At 38.8% G+C, this 17,383-nt stretch overlaps 1 protein-coding gene across 1 annotated transcript in view; it reads right to left on the reverse strand.

Annotated features, from left to right (window-relative positions):
• The window catches only part of LOC140205539 (uncharacterized), a 181,332-nt gene that overhangs the window by 34,843 nt on the left and 129,106 nt on the right, over positions 1-17,383 (reverse strand). The window contains exons 10-12 of the mRNA XM_072273156.1: positions 13,005-13,099; positions 8,170-8,235; positions 6,824-6,923 (exon numbers count right to left, since the gene is read on the reverse strand). Of these exons, the coding sequence (XP_072129257.1) occupies positions 6,824-6,923; positions 8,170-8,235; positions 13,005-13,099 (261 nt within the window). The remainder of the gene's footprint in view (positions 1-6,823; positions 6,924-8,169; positions 8,236-13,004; positions 13,100-17,383) is intronic.

Raw genomic sequence — 17,383 nt, forward strand, 5'->3', positions numbered from 1 at the left:
ACTATTTTCCTCACAATCAACTCCTTTTGACTCTGACTGCATTTGACAGTCTGTTACTCAGACTTTAAGCACTGTGTTAATAATATTGAATTTACACAATATATTTTAAGTTAATGTGAAAGGGAAAGTATGATTTAACAGACTAACTTAGAGACTACTGCAGACAACAAATATATTATTATTGTAACTTGAAACCCCAGACTGCCAAATGCTTTCTAACAGAAGTTTCCTGCTATTCAAATAATACAGCTTATTTGTCAGATTTCCTGTAGGAAGAAGTATTTTTGTTATTCATAATTCAGATCTAAGACTTGTATTACAAATAATGTCACACAGGGGAGATGAAAGTTTAGTCCATGGCTTCCAGTTCCTCAAGTGCCTCAAGTACAAATGGAAAGATATTTAGTTTTCCATAAGTTCTAACCTCTCTTTATAGAACATGTACGAAAAGTACAGCGCAGTCCTTTGCCCATGATGTTGTGCTGACCTATATAAACCTACTACACAATCATCACTCTAACCCTTCCCATCTATACGGCCCATAAACCTGCATTTTTCTTACTTCCATGTGCCTATTGAAGAGTCTCTAAAGTGTCCCTGTTGTTTTTGCCTCTACCACCACCCAGCAGTGTGCTCCAAACACAAACCACTTTCTGTGTGAAAAACCTACCTCTGACAAATCCCCTAAACTTTCCTCCACTCACCTTAAACAGATGTCCTCTAGTATTGGCTATTGATACCCTGGGAAAAATGAACAGGATGCCCACTCCAACTATGCCTCTCATAATCTTACACACCTCTATCAAGTTGTCTTAATTCTCCTTCACTCCAAAGAGAAAAACACAAACTTGCTCAACCTCACAAGACATATTCTCTAATCAAGGCAGCATCCTGGTAAATCTCCTCTGCACCTTCTCTAAAGCCTTCAGTTGTCAGCTTACCCAAAGAATATAAAATATATGGCTGCGCCAACCACTTTACCAATTGAAAACGCATATCTGCCAGCACGTAATCCAAAACTATCAATTCCCTACCTGCTTATACATATTTTTCTCTGAATGCCTCTTAAAACTACTTATTTCTTGTTTCACCAACTCCCCTAGAAGCATGTTCCAGACACCTATCACTTTCCGTGTAGAAAATTCTCCTTTAGAAATCTCCTCTCTTACTTTAAACCTATGCCTTCTTGTGTTTGACATATGCACCCTTGGTAAAAACGTCTGATACCTTTCCCTTCCATGCCTGACATAATTTTATATATCTCAATTAGATCATCTGTCAGCCTCTGACTCCCCTGGCAAACCCCTTCTGCACACTTTGCAAAGCTACCACATCCTTCCTGAAACATGGCAAACAGAATTGCATACAATATTTAAATGTGGTCTGACTAAGGTTTTATACACCTGCAATATGACTTCCTGAGTTTTATACTCAACACCCAAGTATGCTTTATACCTTTCTTACCTCCTTATCTACTTACATTGCCACTTTTAATGACTTGTACATCAAGATCTCTCTGTACATCAATTCTCCTCAGGATCTTACCATTTACTATATAATTTCCTCTTAAATTTGACCTCCCAAAGTGAAACACCTTACATTTTTCTAGATTAAAATCTATCTGCCCAATTTTTGATCAGTGTATATCGCACTGAATCCTTTGACAGTTTTCCAGCCTCCCCATAAGTCTGCCTATTTTCACGTTGCCTGCAAACATAATAATCATCCCACCTACACTTTTGTCCAGATCATTTATATACATCAATAATAATAGAGGTCCCAGCACGAATCCTTGTAGAACAACACTGGTCACAGACTTCCAATCAGAAGAACATCTATCCACCACTACCCTCTGTCTTCCAGGGTCAAATTAATTTTTAATCCAATCTACTAAGTCTCCAGGGACCCATGTAACTTAATCTTCTAGTTAACCCTACCATGATGGACATTGTCAAAAGCTATTCAAAAGTCCCAGAAGTCTAGCATTAAAGTGGACAAGAGACAACATTTGATAACTTCAGCAAAATATTATAGTAGAAATTAAACGTGTGGGAGCAAGTTGATTACTTGACACCTGTGCAATAACTGTTGAAACTGAAAGGAGGCATATTTCTGTTTGTGACTTTCAGTAACTTAGTACATCACTCAAATCCAACCCACACGTTCTTAAGGGATAAAATGCTCTTTTGTCTTCATGTCGAGGACTAAAGTTCAAGAATGAGGGTGATGCTCCCACTGAGCAGCTATGCAGTGCGGTATTTAGTTTTGGATTTCAAACCTCATTAGCATCAAGTTAACTAACTATGCAGAGGCTCCCTCACTCACGAATGACTTGATTTATGAAAGTTCACCTTTACTTGGTAACTTTACCCATGTAGTTTTAAAACATTTTTCAAACTGGGAATAACAAAATGTTTCAAGGGTATTCATTAATTCTATTAGTTGATTGATGAGTAGTGTTAAGATAATATTTCAATGAAATGAAAGAATTAAGTAAGTGTATGTAGAATAATATGATATAGGCAGCTATATCATATTCCTAACATTCTCATGAACAGTGCCCTGACATAACCTGAGGACTGCATGTACAAGGAATTAAAGGGGTAAACTAAGATGCCAGGTTGCACAAATTTGGTCTGGATTCTCTTGGATTTAGATATCTGAGGGATAAACTAACATAATTAAAGCAATGAAATGATTGCACAAGATAAATAGATAAAAGGAATGAATCTTAATATGCTGATAATCTGGCTTGGGTTGTTATTTGTGGGAAATGAAGAATCCTGATTGCGATAAGAATGCAGTTTTAATCTAACTGTTGTCTTTTATGGAGTTGTAGCCAATTCAAGCACAGGAAACCAGCTGGCACTTTAAATCCATACTGGCAGCAGCTAATTTGCTTTATTTTTGACATTTGAAAAGGCTCCCACTGGTTTATCATACCTGTGTTAGTTTTGTGAAAATAAGAAAAGATGGGTAGATTTAAAGGCAGTACTTACTCACAGTGGTCATTTTATTAGATACATCCTGTACCTAATAAAGTTGGCACTGAGTGTACGTTCATGGGCTCCTACTGCTGTAGCACATCCACTTCAAGAATCGATGAGTTGTGCATTCCGAGGTGCTCTTCTGCGCACAGCTGTTACACTGTGTGGTTATTTGAATTACTGTTGCCTCACTGGATATTCTATGTTTTTCACATCATTCTCTGTCAACTCTACAGACTGTTGTGCGTGAAAATCCCAAGAGATCAGCAGTTGCTGAGATACTCAAACCAGCCCATCTGGCACCAAAAATCATTCTACTGCCAAAGTCACTTAGATCACACTTCTCCCCCAGTCTGATGTCTGGTATGAATAACAACTGAACCTCTTGCCCATGTCTGCATTGGGTTACTGCTACATAATGGGCTGATTAAATATTTGCATTAATGAGCAGACGTACAGGTATACCTAAAATAATGACCACTGAGTGTAGTTCTGCGTTATGAAAAAGTGCTTTTGACTTTAAAACAAACATATTCCTAAAGCAATTCAGTGGAATGATCCTTCAATTTATCAGAAATGTGTGTTGAAACAATCTAACACTTCAAAATTATTTTAATTATATAAAGTGGTTTAGGGGTGGGTGGCTTACTTTATTCAATACTTCTTTTGAAAAATCAATTTAGTAAATTTTATTCAGAAAATGTCACATTATGATGTTACATATTTTAAATTGTAATTAGGTAAATGTCTCAAACCATTTATTAAACATTCATTAAAAACAGTAAATATTCATTAAAAATCTAGTGTTAGCTACTGACATTTATTGCTCTAGGCTGATAATTCAAATGAGGCAAAATCTATGGAGCAGTTATAAAGTGCTTGAGCTGTCAACTCCTACTTCCAGAATATATCATGAAGTATTACTCTGCATTTAGTAAAATAAATGCCTTTGTGGCATAGGGAAAATAAGGCAATATATTTCAAGAGAGGGGAATGGGTATGAGGAAAGGAAGAGAGTCTTAATGCATTTGTATTTTTTGAATTCACTGAAATTTAATTTAATTTTCAATTAAAAGATTATGCATTTCACTTTCTTTAAAAAGGTAAATCAAAATTAGATATATTTTTAAAAATAGGCTTGGATATTTTATAATGTCATAGTCAAAGTCCATGACAACGTTAGGCAGACATCCCACCCTGCAAAAACTCATTTCAGGGAGGTAGCACCACCATTTCAGGGAGGTAGCACCCCCGCCTCCCCGTATACCCCCCCCCTACACCGTCGACCTCCAAGGGTGTATGTAATACTTTGTTTAGTGATTTTGTCTAATCTGTAAACCAAGTTGGGTATATGCAGCAAATGTGACATTAAAATATGTACTTATATTATCATGTTTATTCTATTACAACTTTAAGCAAGTCTACAAGGAGTTTGGACTCATCACGTAGGACATCAATAGCACAGCTCCTTGGCAGCTAGCCAGCTAGTTTAAATCAGGGGTCCCCAACCATTTTTGCACCGCGCAACGGTTTAATATTGACAAAATTCTTGCAGACCGGCCGATGGGGGGGGGGGGGGGCGCGTGTTAAACACAACCGGAATATAAGTGATAAGTCAACTACAAGTCACTTGCAAGTGGCTAATACACTCAATTTAATTTCTAAAGGGGTTTATCTAACAAATTTAATATTAAACACACAGCGCATGTTTTTCTCGCATGAATGTAGTGACAAGTCAATTATAACAGTGGTCCCAAACCTCCGGGCCACGAAGAATGCAGCGGTACAGCAGTAGCCGGAACGCACCCAGCGCATCTTTAAGAAAAAAGCCGAAATAAACAAGCTAATTGATTAGGTGCCGCCCGGCACGTAACTGTCGGCCCAGATCAGAGGTGATGCAATCGGCAATCATCTCTGATCCGGGCCCACATTTACGTGCTGGGCGGCACCTAATTAATTAGCTTGTTTATTTCGGCATTTTTCTTAAACATGGGCTGGGTGCGTTCCGGCCACCGCTGTATTCTTCGCGGCCCAGAGGTTGGGGACCACTGATAAGTCAATAGCATCATAACATTTTAAGTAACGTTTGGATATTAAACACAGCGCATATTTTCCTCGTATGAACATATAAAGTCAGTGCAACACACCAATATCGCTGAATCAGTGGGAGCCCTGGGCTTGTTTTCCTGCAACAACATGGTCCTATCGAGGGGTGATGGGAGACAGCAATGCTCGAAGGGGGTTCCTTATGTCCAGTCTATTCCGCAATTTAGTTTTCGTTGCATTCATTGCAGAAAACTCCACTTCGCAGAAATATGTTGGAAATGGAAGCGTTTTCAGTGCTTTCGTGGCTATCTCAGGATATTCAGCCTTGACTTTGATCCAGATTGCCAGTAGAGATGTTATGTCAAACATACTTTTCAGCCCACCATCATTAGCAAGCTCGAGGAGTTGATCTTTTTCCCGCACTGACATGGATGATTCACAAATGGGTCACAGACCCATTCCTTTGCACCTCTTGGGTCACTGATGACCTCGTGTGCATTAAAATTCAACAGTGTGTGACAGTGAATGAGGAAAGGTGCAGCTGACTCATATTGCCAAATCATATTGTTTCCTCGCGGCCCGGTGGTTGGGGACCACTCTTAGCATGAAGAGAGACCAATCAGGATGCTCGCTCTCCCTCTCCCTCTCAATTATTGTATATAATTTCCGGGCTTCAGGGAGCCACTATCGATATGCGGGAGACTCCCGGAACTTCCGGGAGAGGTGGGATGTCTGGTTAGGTGTTGAGGCTTTGCTATCTATCAAAGTTCTTTGCTGCTACCTCCTGGGCAGGTTTAGTTCCAGATTGTTGGTAGCTTTATGCAAGGCCCTGTCATCATTTTAGATTAAGGCAGTAAATCAAAAATGACAAATCTGGTAAATGCAAGTGTGCACTTAGCTCATAGGTCAGCAACAAGCATAGTGGCCCATCACTGACAAGAGGTTCTGGCCAAGTATTGTAATTATACCTTTAATACAGCAGGGTTGTTTGTAGGTAGGCCCGAAACGTCGACTGTACCTCTCCCTATAGATGCTGCCTGGCCTGCTGTGTTCTACCAGCATTTTGTGTGTGTTGCTTGAGTTTCCAGCATCTGCAGATTTTCTTGTGTTTGAATTTTTAAGGTCATGGATCATACACAGATTACAAAGGAGGAGGTGTTTGCTGTCTTGAGTAAAATTACGATGGATAAAACCGTGGGGCCTGACGCAATGTTACCTCGGACCCTGACATCAGTAATGGGAAAATTACTGAGAGATTTTTGAAGGGACCAGTTATATAAGTATTTGGATTGATAGAGACTGATTAAGAATAGCCAATATGGCTTTGTGTGTGGTAAGTCATGTCTAACCAATCTTTGTGTGTTTCTTCTGGATACTCTGGTTTCCTCCTTCATTCCAAAGATGTTCCAGTTAGTAGGTTAAGTGGTTATTGTAAATTGTCCTGTGATCAGGCTAAGGGTTAAATCAGTGGGTTGCTAGTGGCATGTGTCAAAGTGCCGGAAGGGCTGAATCCGCGCTGTATCTCTAAATAAATAAATGAACAAATGCACAGTGATATTTATAATTCTAGGAAAGGGGCTAATTATTAAACATTTTGGTGCACGTATAAATTCAGCATTCAGTTATTTTCCACTGAACCAAAGGTTGTAATACCTGTTTTCTTTCACTAGACAAAAGCTGTGCAGCCTGGATCTAAATATCAAATAATTGATGCGCTCTATTTCTGGCGTGCATCCCATTTAATTCTACTTTAATTTATTTATGTGAAAATTTCAATAGTAAAATCTTACTTTTGTGCAGTTTCATGATGGTATATGCCATTGCAGAAAGTACTTTCTCTCCCTCCAGAATGTAGATATCCCATAATCGGAGTGTGAGTGTAAATGGTGTCTGACAATTAAACAAAAATAATCAACAATCTCCAAAAACATAATCATTCTGAAACAATGTTCTACTGTTGACTGAGAGATACAATCACTTAAACTGCAGATTTAAGCAAGCTACTTAGCTGAGAAAATTATAGATCATTATAAATAAACCAAATGTGCATTTTGAAGAACTGAAACTGGTATGTATTGTGTATAATGTGATTTGAATCACTGTCACAGCTAATTGTATAACTTAAGCCTATCACACAAATTTGTTTGTTATGATCTGTTATGAAAATTTGACATCCTATTCAAATATAGTTTCAGAAATTTGCACAATAAGTCTGTCCATATATGTCCATTCAATAAATCCAGTTTCTCAATGCCATTACCAAAATGTGACTTCTGGAAATGATACCTTGTGATCCACTCAACTATCGTACTACTTCAGCTTCTATACTTTTACTTGGGAATTATTTAGGACAAATTTTAGAAATGCAGTTTAGACTATTAAACAATTTGACCATTCAAATCAGGAGCAGAAGTAGACAGCATGGCCCCTTGAGCCTGTCCTATCTTCTAATAAGTTTATGGTTGATCTCACTTTCATATTCCTTACTCTAAAGACTCACAAATTTTTGGGAGAAGGAATTTTGCTTATCTGAAATGGTGACTACTTTTTAATAGTCACCCCTAGTTTTAGATTTTGCCATAAGAGGAACATTCTCTTCTCATCCATTCTGTCAAAATCCCTCAGGACTGGATTTATTTCAATCATGTCTTCTTTCACTTTTCTAAACTCAAGCTACAAGTATAGCTGGTTCAATTTTTTTCATAAGACAACCCATCCATTTTAGCTATCAATCCTGGCAACCTTCTCTGAGTGGGTTTCAATACATTTACCTTCTACCTTAAGTAAGGAGATCAAGAATGTACAGTGTTCCAGATCTGGTCCACAATTTCCATATAACCAAACATTTCCTTTGCTTTTACCTCACATCTGGTGTCTTCACAAATAATCTGATAAATTTATCAAATATATATTGGACTTTGAAGGCTACTGATTTGTATAATTTTCGTATGATCGCATAATAGTTTTACCAGTTAACCTGTTTACCTTCTTTCATCAGATACTGAGGCATTTAACAAAGCTATGTAAATCTCTTACATTTGCAATTTAAGTCTTGCTCCTGGTTTCAGTCGACTCTCTCCCACATATTATGAAGCTCTGAAGCATTGTTCTATGCTCGTGTTATAAAAAAACTTACTCTTTCTATAAAGCACTGCAGAAACCATTTGGTGGTGTATATTCCTGTAGACATCTGTTCTTTATCCTGTAATATAAAAGTTACAACATAAACTAGAAAACTAGTATACCTGCTACTCTATGTTGGAACAAATGGAAAACAGTTCTCAATTAATTAACAAAATTTGCTTTTATTTTAGGAGAAATGAAAAAAAAACTACAAGTAACATTAACATATGAATTAGTCTTTGAAATGATAACATTGTGCTGATTAGTACGTATACTCATACATATAACGATAAAATGCCTCCAAATGATGATTGGTTTATTTATTGATATACAGTGCAGAATAGGCCCTTCCAGCCCTTCAAACTATTCTATTCAGCAACCCCGATTTAACCCTAGCCTAATCAGAGGACATTTTACAAAGTCCAATTAACCTATCAACCAGTACGTCTTTGGACTGAGGGAGGAACCCAGAGGAAACTCACACAGTCACAGGGAGAATGTAGAAACTCCTTACAGACAGCAAAGGGAAAATATGACACATCCATATTAATAAATAAGTTATTTGAACAATTCCAAATTTCATGCATTTTTTTTACAAACAGTAAATTTTGAATTGGAATTAAGTGAAACTGTTCAGTATTTTGTACTAAGATAAACTGCACAGTGGTTCAAGGCTAAGGGACTAGACTAGCAATCCAAGACACATATGTTCGAAAGATTGAAAGAAGTGAAATGTTCAACCACTGAGAAACCCTACCTACTGTGAATAGAGTGAAGGTGCTCTAGTATACTTGCTTTTATTTTAGGAGAAATGAAATGACCCCAGTCTCTGTCGGGTCTCACCAATATAGAAGAGGATGGGATTTCCCGGTGGCTGACAATTTTAATTCTACCTCCCCATTCCCATTCCGACATGTCAATTCATGGCCTCCTCTACTGCCATGAGGAGGCCACTCTAAGCTTGGAGGAGCAACCCCGCATACTACATTTGAGTAGCCTCCAATCTGACATCATGAACATCGATTTCTCTAATTTCCAGTAATTTCTCCCCTCCTTTCCCTTCTATCTTTTTCTATATCTCATTCTGGCACCCTTCTTATCTCTTCTCTTCTCCTCACCTACATATCACCCCCATCTGGCATCCCTCTTCCTAATTTTTCTCTAGTAGTCTATTCCCCTCTCCTATCAGATTCCTTCTTCTTTAAACATTTACCTTTTCCAGCCATCATCTCCCAGCTTCTTTCTTCCTCAATACTCTTCTCCCTCACCTGGGTTCACCTGTCATCTGTCAATGTACTCCTTCCCCTCCCCGCGCCTTCTTATTCTGACTTCTTCCCCTTTTCTGTCCAGTCCTGATGAAGGATCTTGGCCAAATTCCTCTCCATATACGCTGCCTGTCCTGCTGAGATCCTCCAGAATTTCGTGCATTACTCTATTACTTTTCTTGCACAAAGTTAGGTGAAACCCTATCCCTACAGTGTATCAACATTTCAAGGCTGCCTTGCCTGTGCTCCTCAAAGTATGTATTCCTTTTTCTTTAAATACTGATTTAACTCTGAGCTAGTATGTATTCTTATCTAGGGCAAGAGAGTTGCAAAGCTCTTCTAGTTCAGGACAAGTATAACTGTCTGGATCTTAATGAATTGCAACTATGTTATGATCAAGCCAATGTCTATTTTTACTCTATTCCTTCCCGTTGACCTATCATTTCTCATGTGATATGATGTTTCAAATTAGCAACTAAATACATTTGTTTACAAACTATCTCTTACAATCTGATATTCAATAGAATATTGAACTACATTAGAAAGCATACTCCTTTTCAAATTTTATGAATATGAAAATGATAAATTAATAAAATATAAATTGCATCTATAACATTGATATGCATCTACTGGGCCTCTGGCCAAGCTATTCCAGTGCATTAGCTGTTACAGTGTTGGCAATGTACCAGCTGTTGCAGTGTTGGCAACCACCTCAATAATGTGGAAAATCTCCCAGATTCATCCCATCCAGAAAAAAACAAGACAATTCCAATTTAACTAATTGCCACCACCAAAGTGTTAACTTTCATCATCATTAAAAGAATTGTAGGGGCTTACAAACAGGACTTACTCATCAATAACCTGCTCACTGAAGCTTACTAGAGTATATCCTGGAATAGACTTCATTTTGGCTTTTGTACAACAATGAACAGTTAACTCCAGAGGTGAGATTGACTGCCTCTGACATTAAAGCAGTATTTTACATTAATGTACATTAATGAAATTGATGATAACAAGGATCACGGGAATACTCTTCAATCGTTTCATGAAGGACGTTAATAATTGGTATTGCAAGTTAGTTATCTCAGCCCAAAAGGACATTGCTGCAGCTATGCAGGTCTGTGTCCAAAGTTCAACCATCTTCAGCTGCTTCATCAATGGCTCAGATCTTCCAGGTTGACATCTACTTGGCAATGATAAGTTGAAGTGGCAATAGTAAGTTGAAGTTGCAATAGGTACTGCTTGGCATTCTTTAATGATCTGGCCAGCTCCTGGCTGAGTTGGGCACAATGATCTCCATCGTGGATCTTCCACAACTTGGCAATTATTGGTACATGGAAAATGCCACTGACAATTTCTCATGAGTGTTAATGATGTCAGCATTAAAGCAATCCTACAAAAGCCTATTTCTTCAGTCATCCAAAGCTTATGTGAAAAGATCACAGATCTGCTCTAGCAACAAGCACATGAAATTAATGTTTGAGTCAGAGTGCTATGACATGGAAAAAGACCCTTAAACCAACCACATTCACATCAACTATCAACCAGCCACTTTACACTAATTTAATCTTAATCTTGCTAGCTTTTCTCTTTACATTCTAGTAGTTAACAGCCTTCAAGATATTTTCACCCTTTCAATTGATCATTATGAATGTACAGTATCTAGAGAATATGAAATTATACTTGCCCACTGCCTTTGGTTGTTAAAATCACTTTCAGCAATTGCCCATTACATTTAGCAGATTACAAAGATTTGTGACCTGGTAAATAGAAATGCTTATATTAAAAGCATTTGAACATCTCAGTATTGGAAGATCACGTGCCTTAATTCTAACTTTCTTTGAGAGCTCACTTCCCTTCAGGTGAAAACTGTTGGAACATTCCACAAGCAACCAAGATGTGCTAACAGGTCCTCCCCAGCTAACAAATACCTCATTTATGCACACTTCATGCATATGAATCTGGGAGACTAGCAGAATGGATTTGTTGGCTGCTGTGGGGCAGCAGGAATCTTTATGGACACATTTCTGACTTTCAAACTATTCAGGTTGTAACAGCCTTCAGGAAGTATAAGAGCCTGAAGACCCGCACTCAACAATTCAGAAGCAGCTTCTTCCACTTTGCCATCGGATTTCTGAACATCCATGAACCCATTCTTGCCTCTTTATTCCTTTTGTGTGTTATTTATCTATTTTTGTAAGTTATAGTAATTTTATGATTTTGCACCATATTGCTGCCGCAAGACAATAAATTTCATGTCATATAAGTCAGTGATAATAAATTTGATTCTAATTCTGTTGTAACCTGAGGAGGAACTGTGTACGTTTGTGATGTACCATTGGTAGTGAAAACTATAAAAATGGCAAGTGTAAAATGAATTTAAGGCAGTTCATGCATATTATTCACATAATGTATATTCTCAGATGGGCTTAAATTGGTTCTCTCATCAACCATTATCTCATTGCCAGCACTCAATCCCTAGAACTCCAGACTAAGCCTGAGATTTTATGCCTTTTTGCAATTTGACTCAATCTCAGGCTTTCTGATATTCAGTGTACCAAAAGGTTTCTTAGTGAAATCTTGGATTATCTGTATAGGAGGCCGCTCTCCACTGCAGCTGCCAGAAGATTCAGCTCCCAGTGAACTAGTGAGGAATCAATGAGGGCCCTTGGTATCTGGTGACCAGGTGGGTAGAAGGTCAATGGTTCAGCAATTGCCAAAGAACAACTCTGACCTACTCACCTTCCAATCTGAAAAGATAATCAGGGACTAGTATCCTGCATCAAATATATTCCCTCAATCTTTTCAAACAACAGCAAGGCACATGTCAAGAATGTGATGATACCTTTGTTGGCCACCCAGAACATACCCATGCAATGTTCAGGAATATAGAGAAATCCAGCACTGACCCAATAGAGGGCTTCATACTGAGTATGCAGCTATGGAAATGATAGGTAAATCTATTGTCACACTCTTAAATTGAACCATAATGCTGGATCATATGGCTGATACTGCAGCAGAGGCCAATAATGTTGAGTGCTATAATGAAAGGTCAGTAATCTGAAAGTTCATCTTATTGCACGTAAGCTCAGATCATTGTCATCTTGGCTGTGGCTATCAATATTCAAGGGGGATACTGCAGCAGGCTTGCAGTCTGTCTCCAATATCTGAAGGATCCCGAGTCAGCATCACAGAGGAATGGCAGTAGTTTCCTGAAGCACAGAATATGTAAACCTTCTTCACGTTCCTGGCACATGTGAATGTACCATTACCACAGCACAACCTAATGTACCAGCTTAAATTTCAATGTTGATAGTTTCAGTATTCCTTGAGTCATTCTGGCAAATTCCCAGATCCCTCTTAACATTGAACTTCATTTTGAACCAACATATCCAGATACAGATTACATATTTTGCCATGCTGGACATGTAGAATTAGACTGGAAAGGCATTGGATTTTCATGTTCCACTAATTCCTTAAGAAAGTAGTAAGCCAAATAGAGAGAAAAACAATAAAGAATAAAAGAATGAACTGAGAGGCATGCATTTATGTAGATAATTGAGGTAATAATAGATCTCCTTACCAAATGTTTTTTGAGCTTTGGCATAAGTTTACTTAAAATCTGATCATGGTGTCCTTGAAACCTCTGGAGCTTTGGAAATCCAGGAATGAAAAAACCTGTAGATAAAAAAAGATAGATTCTGAAACAAAGTAGGTCTATATGAACAAGAATGCACTCATTTGCAGCTCACTTGACCTGCAACGAACTTGATCCCAAACATTACCCAACCCACTTCCAAAAAAGACAGTCTACTATCCTCTGCTATTTACCCAAGAAACATTACTGGCAAGGTTAGTAGCCCCTTACCTGTTTCTCTGAAAAGAACAAGGAGCTCACAATATCAACAGCAGCTCCACATTATCTGTATGCATTGGTTCTATTTCAGAAAGACCTTGGTAATCTTGGCTTAGGCACACACAGGTAAATCAGCACCCAGTCTCAATTTCCATATCATATGAATTCATGCCATGAACAAAGAGAATTGAATAGAGCTGGACTATGCACATCTATACTCATATCCTTCTACAGATGTGCAATAGAGAGCATCCTAACATGTTGCACCACTGCGTGGTAGAGAAACTGCACTGAGGTGGACAGGAAGGCTCTACAATGGGTAGTCAAAACTCCCCAAAACATCCCTAGCACTAGACTATGCCCATCCCCCTGCCAAATCAAGGGCATGTATACAGAAAGGTACAGTACCGGAAAAGGGCCAGTAACAGCATGAAGGAACCTGCTCATGGACTGTTTGTCCCACTCCCAACAGGGAATAGGCTACGTAGCGTCCATGTGCCAGGACCACCAGACTCAAAAACAGTTACTTTCCCGAAGCAGTAAGGCTAATCAACACCTCCACCCAACTAACCCACCCCAACACCACTACTTTATCATTTCCTGATAGTCATCTTATGTAGACATTCCTGTGCCTAATGTCACTCTATGGACATACAATTAACGTACTGCATATAAGCTATATCATGTATTTATATTTATTGTGTTTTTTATTATTGTGTTCTTTATGTAATTGGGTTTTTATTTGTGCTACATCAGATCCGGAGTAACAATCACTTTGTCCTCCTCTACACTTGTATACTGGGGATGATATTAAGGAATCTTGAAGATCAGTCCCCACTTTAAAAGCTACATTAATTCATTATTTGGAAAATATCTGACAACTGGTGTATAATTTTTGACCAGTAATTATCTTTCGTTGGTTTATTTGGACAGCCAGGTAATTAATTTGATGCAACTAAGTTAACCTTTATTCATTGCTCATAGATTGTTTTAAACTAAAATGGAATACGTGATTATCATGAGAAACATCAAGATAATTAAATGAAATAAACAATTGGTAAATACTGTTCTGGATGGTCAATATCCTCCATATAAACCAACAGAGAAATGATTCAAATGGAATGCACAGTACACTGAAAAGCAAATGTGATTAAATATTTTAAAACTTATTTTTTAAAAATGGAGTGGTACATCTCATGTAAAACACAAGAAGGGGAAGAATATTTTATTTATTCATTTATTTATCTTTATTTAGAGATATAGCACAGTAACAGACCCTTCTGGGCCAATGAGCCCACACTTCCCAGTTACACCTTTGTGACCAATTAACTAACTAATTTATACGTCTTTGGAATGTCGGAGGAAACCCAAGTGGCTCCAGGGCAAATGTACAAACTCTTTACTGATAGCACTAGAATTGAACCCAGGTCACTGGTGCCATAATTGCTTTATGCTAACTGCTGCTTTTGTTTACATGATTAATAAAGCACTTCTCTTAATTTGGGGTACGGTGATGCAAATAAGAAGGAGAACTAACATTCTTGTTGGTGCAGAAATAATATTCTTCTTCTAAGTCCAAGCTGAGGATGACTTACTTCATCTCCAATTCTGTGGGCTCTTTGGTGGCTGAAGTGGCTGATGTGGGGTCTACAGACTCTGTCACAGGTGGAGCAGGAGGTGCTTAATAAGCAGGGTTGGTATTTGGACAGTGGTGTGCACTTTGGCTGCTTTCATTGGACTTTCAAATGCTTCAGACAACTTCTTCCCTATTTTGAATGTCATTGGGCGTGAGATTTCTAAGACTTGGTGATGTTACACTTTATTAAGGAAGTTTTGAGAACATACTTGAATTATTTTTTCGAAGCTTTGCTGCGCTGGAGGTGGAAACAGAGTGCCTGATTCAGGAGTCCAGTGGTAGGCCCACAAAGAGCGTGACCCATACCGCAGAGCACCAGAAACTCAATGCTGGGAATGGTGGCCTGAGAGTGAATGCTGAAACTTGTTTGCAGTCTCACTTTAGAGAATTTTGCGGAGGCAGCGCTGGAGTAACACTCTAGTTCTTTGAGATGCCTGGTGTAGACTGCCCATGTCTCAGAAGCATACGCAACAGTAGGAATCACTCCTGCTCTGGAATTTTGTGCCAGTTATATTAATTTATGGGATGTGGGCATTATTGCTGAGACAGCATTTCATTACCTATCTTAGGTTATGCATGAAAAGATGATGGTGAACTGCCTTTTTGAAGTTTTGAAGTTCTTGTGGAGTGGGTACGCCAATAGGATTTTGATGCAGCAACTATGAAAGAACAACATTTTGTCAGAATGGTGTGTGCTTGGAGGGTAGCATACCCAAGGGTCATACCTTTGTCCTTCTAGCTTGCAGAAGTTGTTGGCTGAGTTGCTGCAATGCACCTTGTAGATGGAGAAGTTGCTGTGACTGTGTGTTAGGGTGGAGTGAGTGAATGAATGGTTGTGGATAGGGTGCCTTATCAAATAGGCCGCTATGTCTAATGGTGTCAAGCTTCCTAAGTGCTGCTGAAGCTGCATATACCCAGGCAAGTGGAGAGTATTCCATTATCCTCCTGACTTCAGCCATGTGGATGGTGGACAAGCTTTGAGGGATTAGGTGATGAGTTACTTGCTGCAGGATTCCTAGCCTCTGACTTGCTTTTGTAGTCATGTATATATACGGCTACTCCACTTCAGTTTCTGGTCAATACCCTCCCCTCACCCCATAGTGGTGGGGAGGGGGGGATATTTATTGATAGCAATGGTAACGTCCAGAAGTAATAGCTGGATTTTCTGTTGTTGGTTATTGCCGTGGCCTTATGTGTGGTGCATATGTTACTTGCCATCTACCATCCCAGGCCTGGATATTATCAGGTGCTCTGTATTTGGTTGTAGGCTGCTTCATTATCTGAAGAGTCACAAATGGGGATGTGTATTGCACAGTCATTATTTTCTGAGATATGCCAGCATGCAGAAGGCATTGGTTAATTTCATAATTAATGCCTACTTTGCTGAGAGGTAGTTCTTGACATATGCAAAATAGCCCAGATTTGAGGGTATCATCATCCATGTTTATTGTTGGAGCAATGATGTGCAGTGGGAGACATTTGGTAAAGGACCTCTGTTCAATTGAACGTTTAGTGTTTGGGGCACTCTATGGTTGATGACTTCGTGTTTAGCCTCTGACAATGTACGTGCACAAGTCTCAAAGGGGTAATGCAACTTGATGATTGTAGTCGCAGCAACATTAAGGCTATGTCCACACTATGCCGGATAATTCCGAAAACACTGGTTTCGAGTAAAAATGACAGGCGTACACACTAAGCGTTTTTCAAAATATCTCTGTCCACACTAACACGGATATTTGGGCGAATCTCCTCCTACTGGGCATGCGCAAGACACACAAAAAACAAGCGAAGAGGGAACGGTATACTTAGTGCGCGTTTGTCCAGTTACAGAGTAGAAAAACTTAAAAGGAATTGCTCTTGGCTCTCACGCAGGAGGACTTAAAACTAAAGCAACAGCAAATACTGGAGCATATGGAGGCAACTGACAGGGAGTTCATGGACAGTATGACCCGGCTGACGATGAGCATTGAAAAACTGACTAACTCTGTTGCATTAATAAAGCACTTTGTTAAATGTATAAAACATGTCTGCCAGTGTTATCTTGTATTTCCATACAACGTTACATTAGCCTGTTACACATCTATTGTCAGAGAAGTACTTGCATAAATAGGTAGCCCACCTTCATATAAGCAAGGACAGAAAACAGCGCAAAGTGAGTATACTTATTTATTCAGTAAGCTATGGGTCAAAGTATTTGGTGAATACATTTCTAACTCTTCTGGCTTCAGTCTCGTTGCCGTCTGTTCTGAAATTGTTAGATTCTGCGAAGCGCAGAATCAAATATCGCTGTGACGATTGTACGCTCTAGTATCAATTGTTTGGCGACAATAAAGTGGTAATAATAATAATAAGAAAACAATGAAATGCCGCGCTGCCGCCATCTGTTCCGGCACGTCATGACAGTGGTTTTAAAAAGCTCTGGTTACCCCGTACACACTGCAACAGATATTAGGCATTTTCAGATTTATTC

Source organism: Mobula birostris, chromosome 11, assembly GCF_030028105.1.
Source record: "Mobula birostris isolate sMobBir1 chromosome 11, sMobBir1.hap1, whole genome shotgun sequence".
NCBI lineage: Eukaryota > Metazoa > Chordata > Chondrichthyes > Myliobatiformes > Myliobatidae > Mobula > Mobula birostris.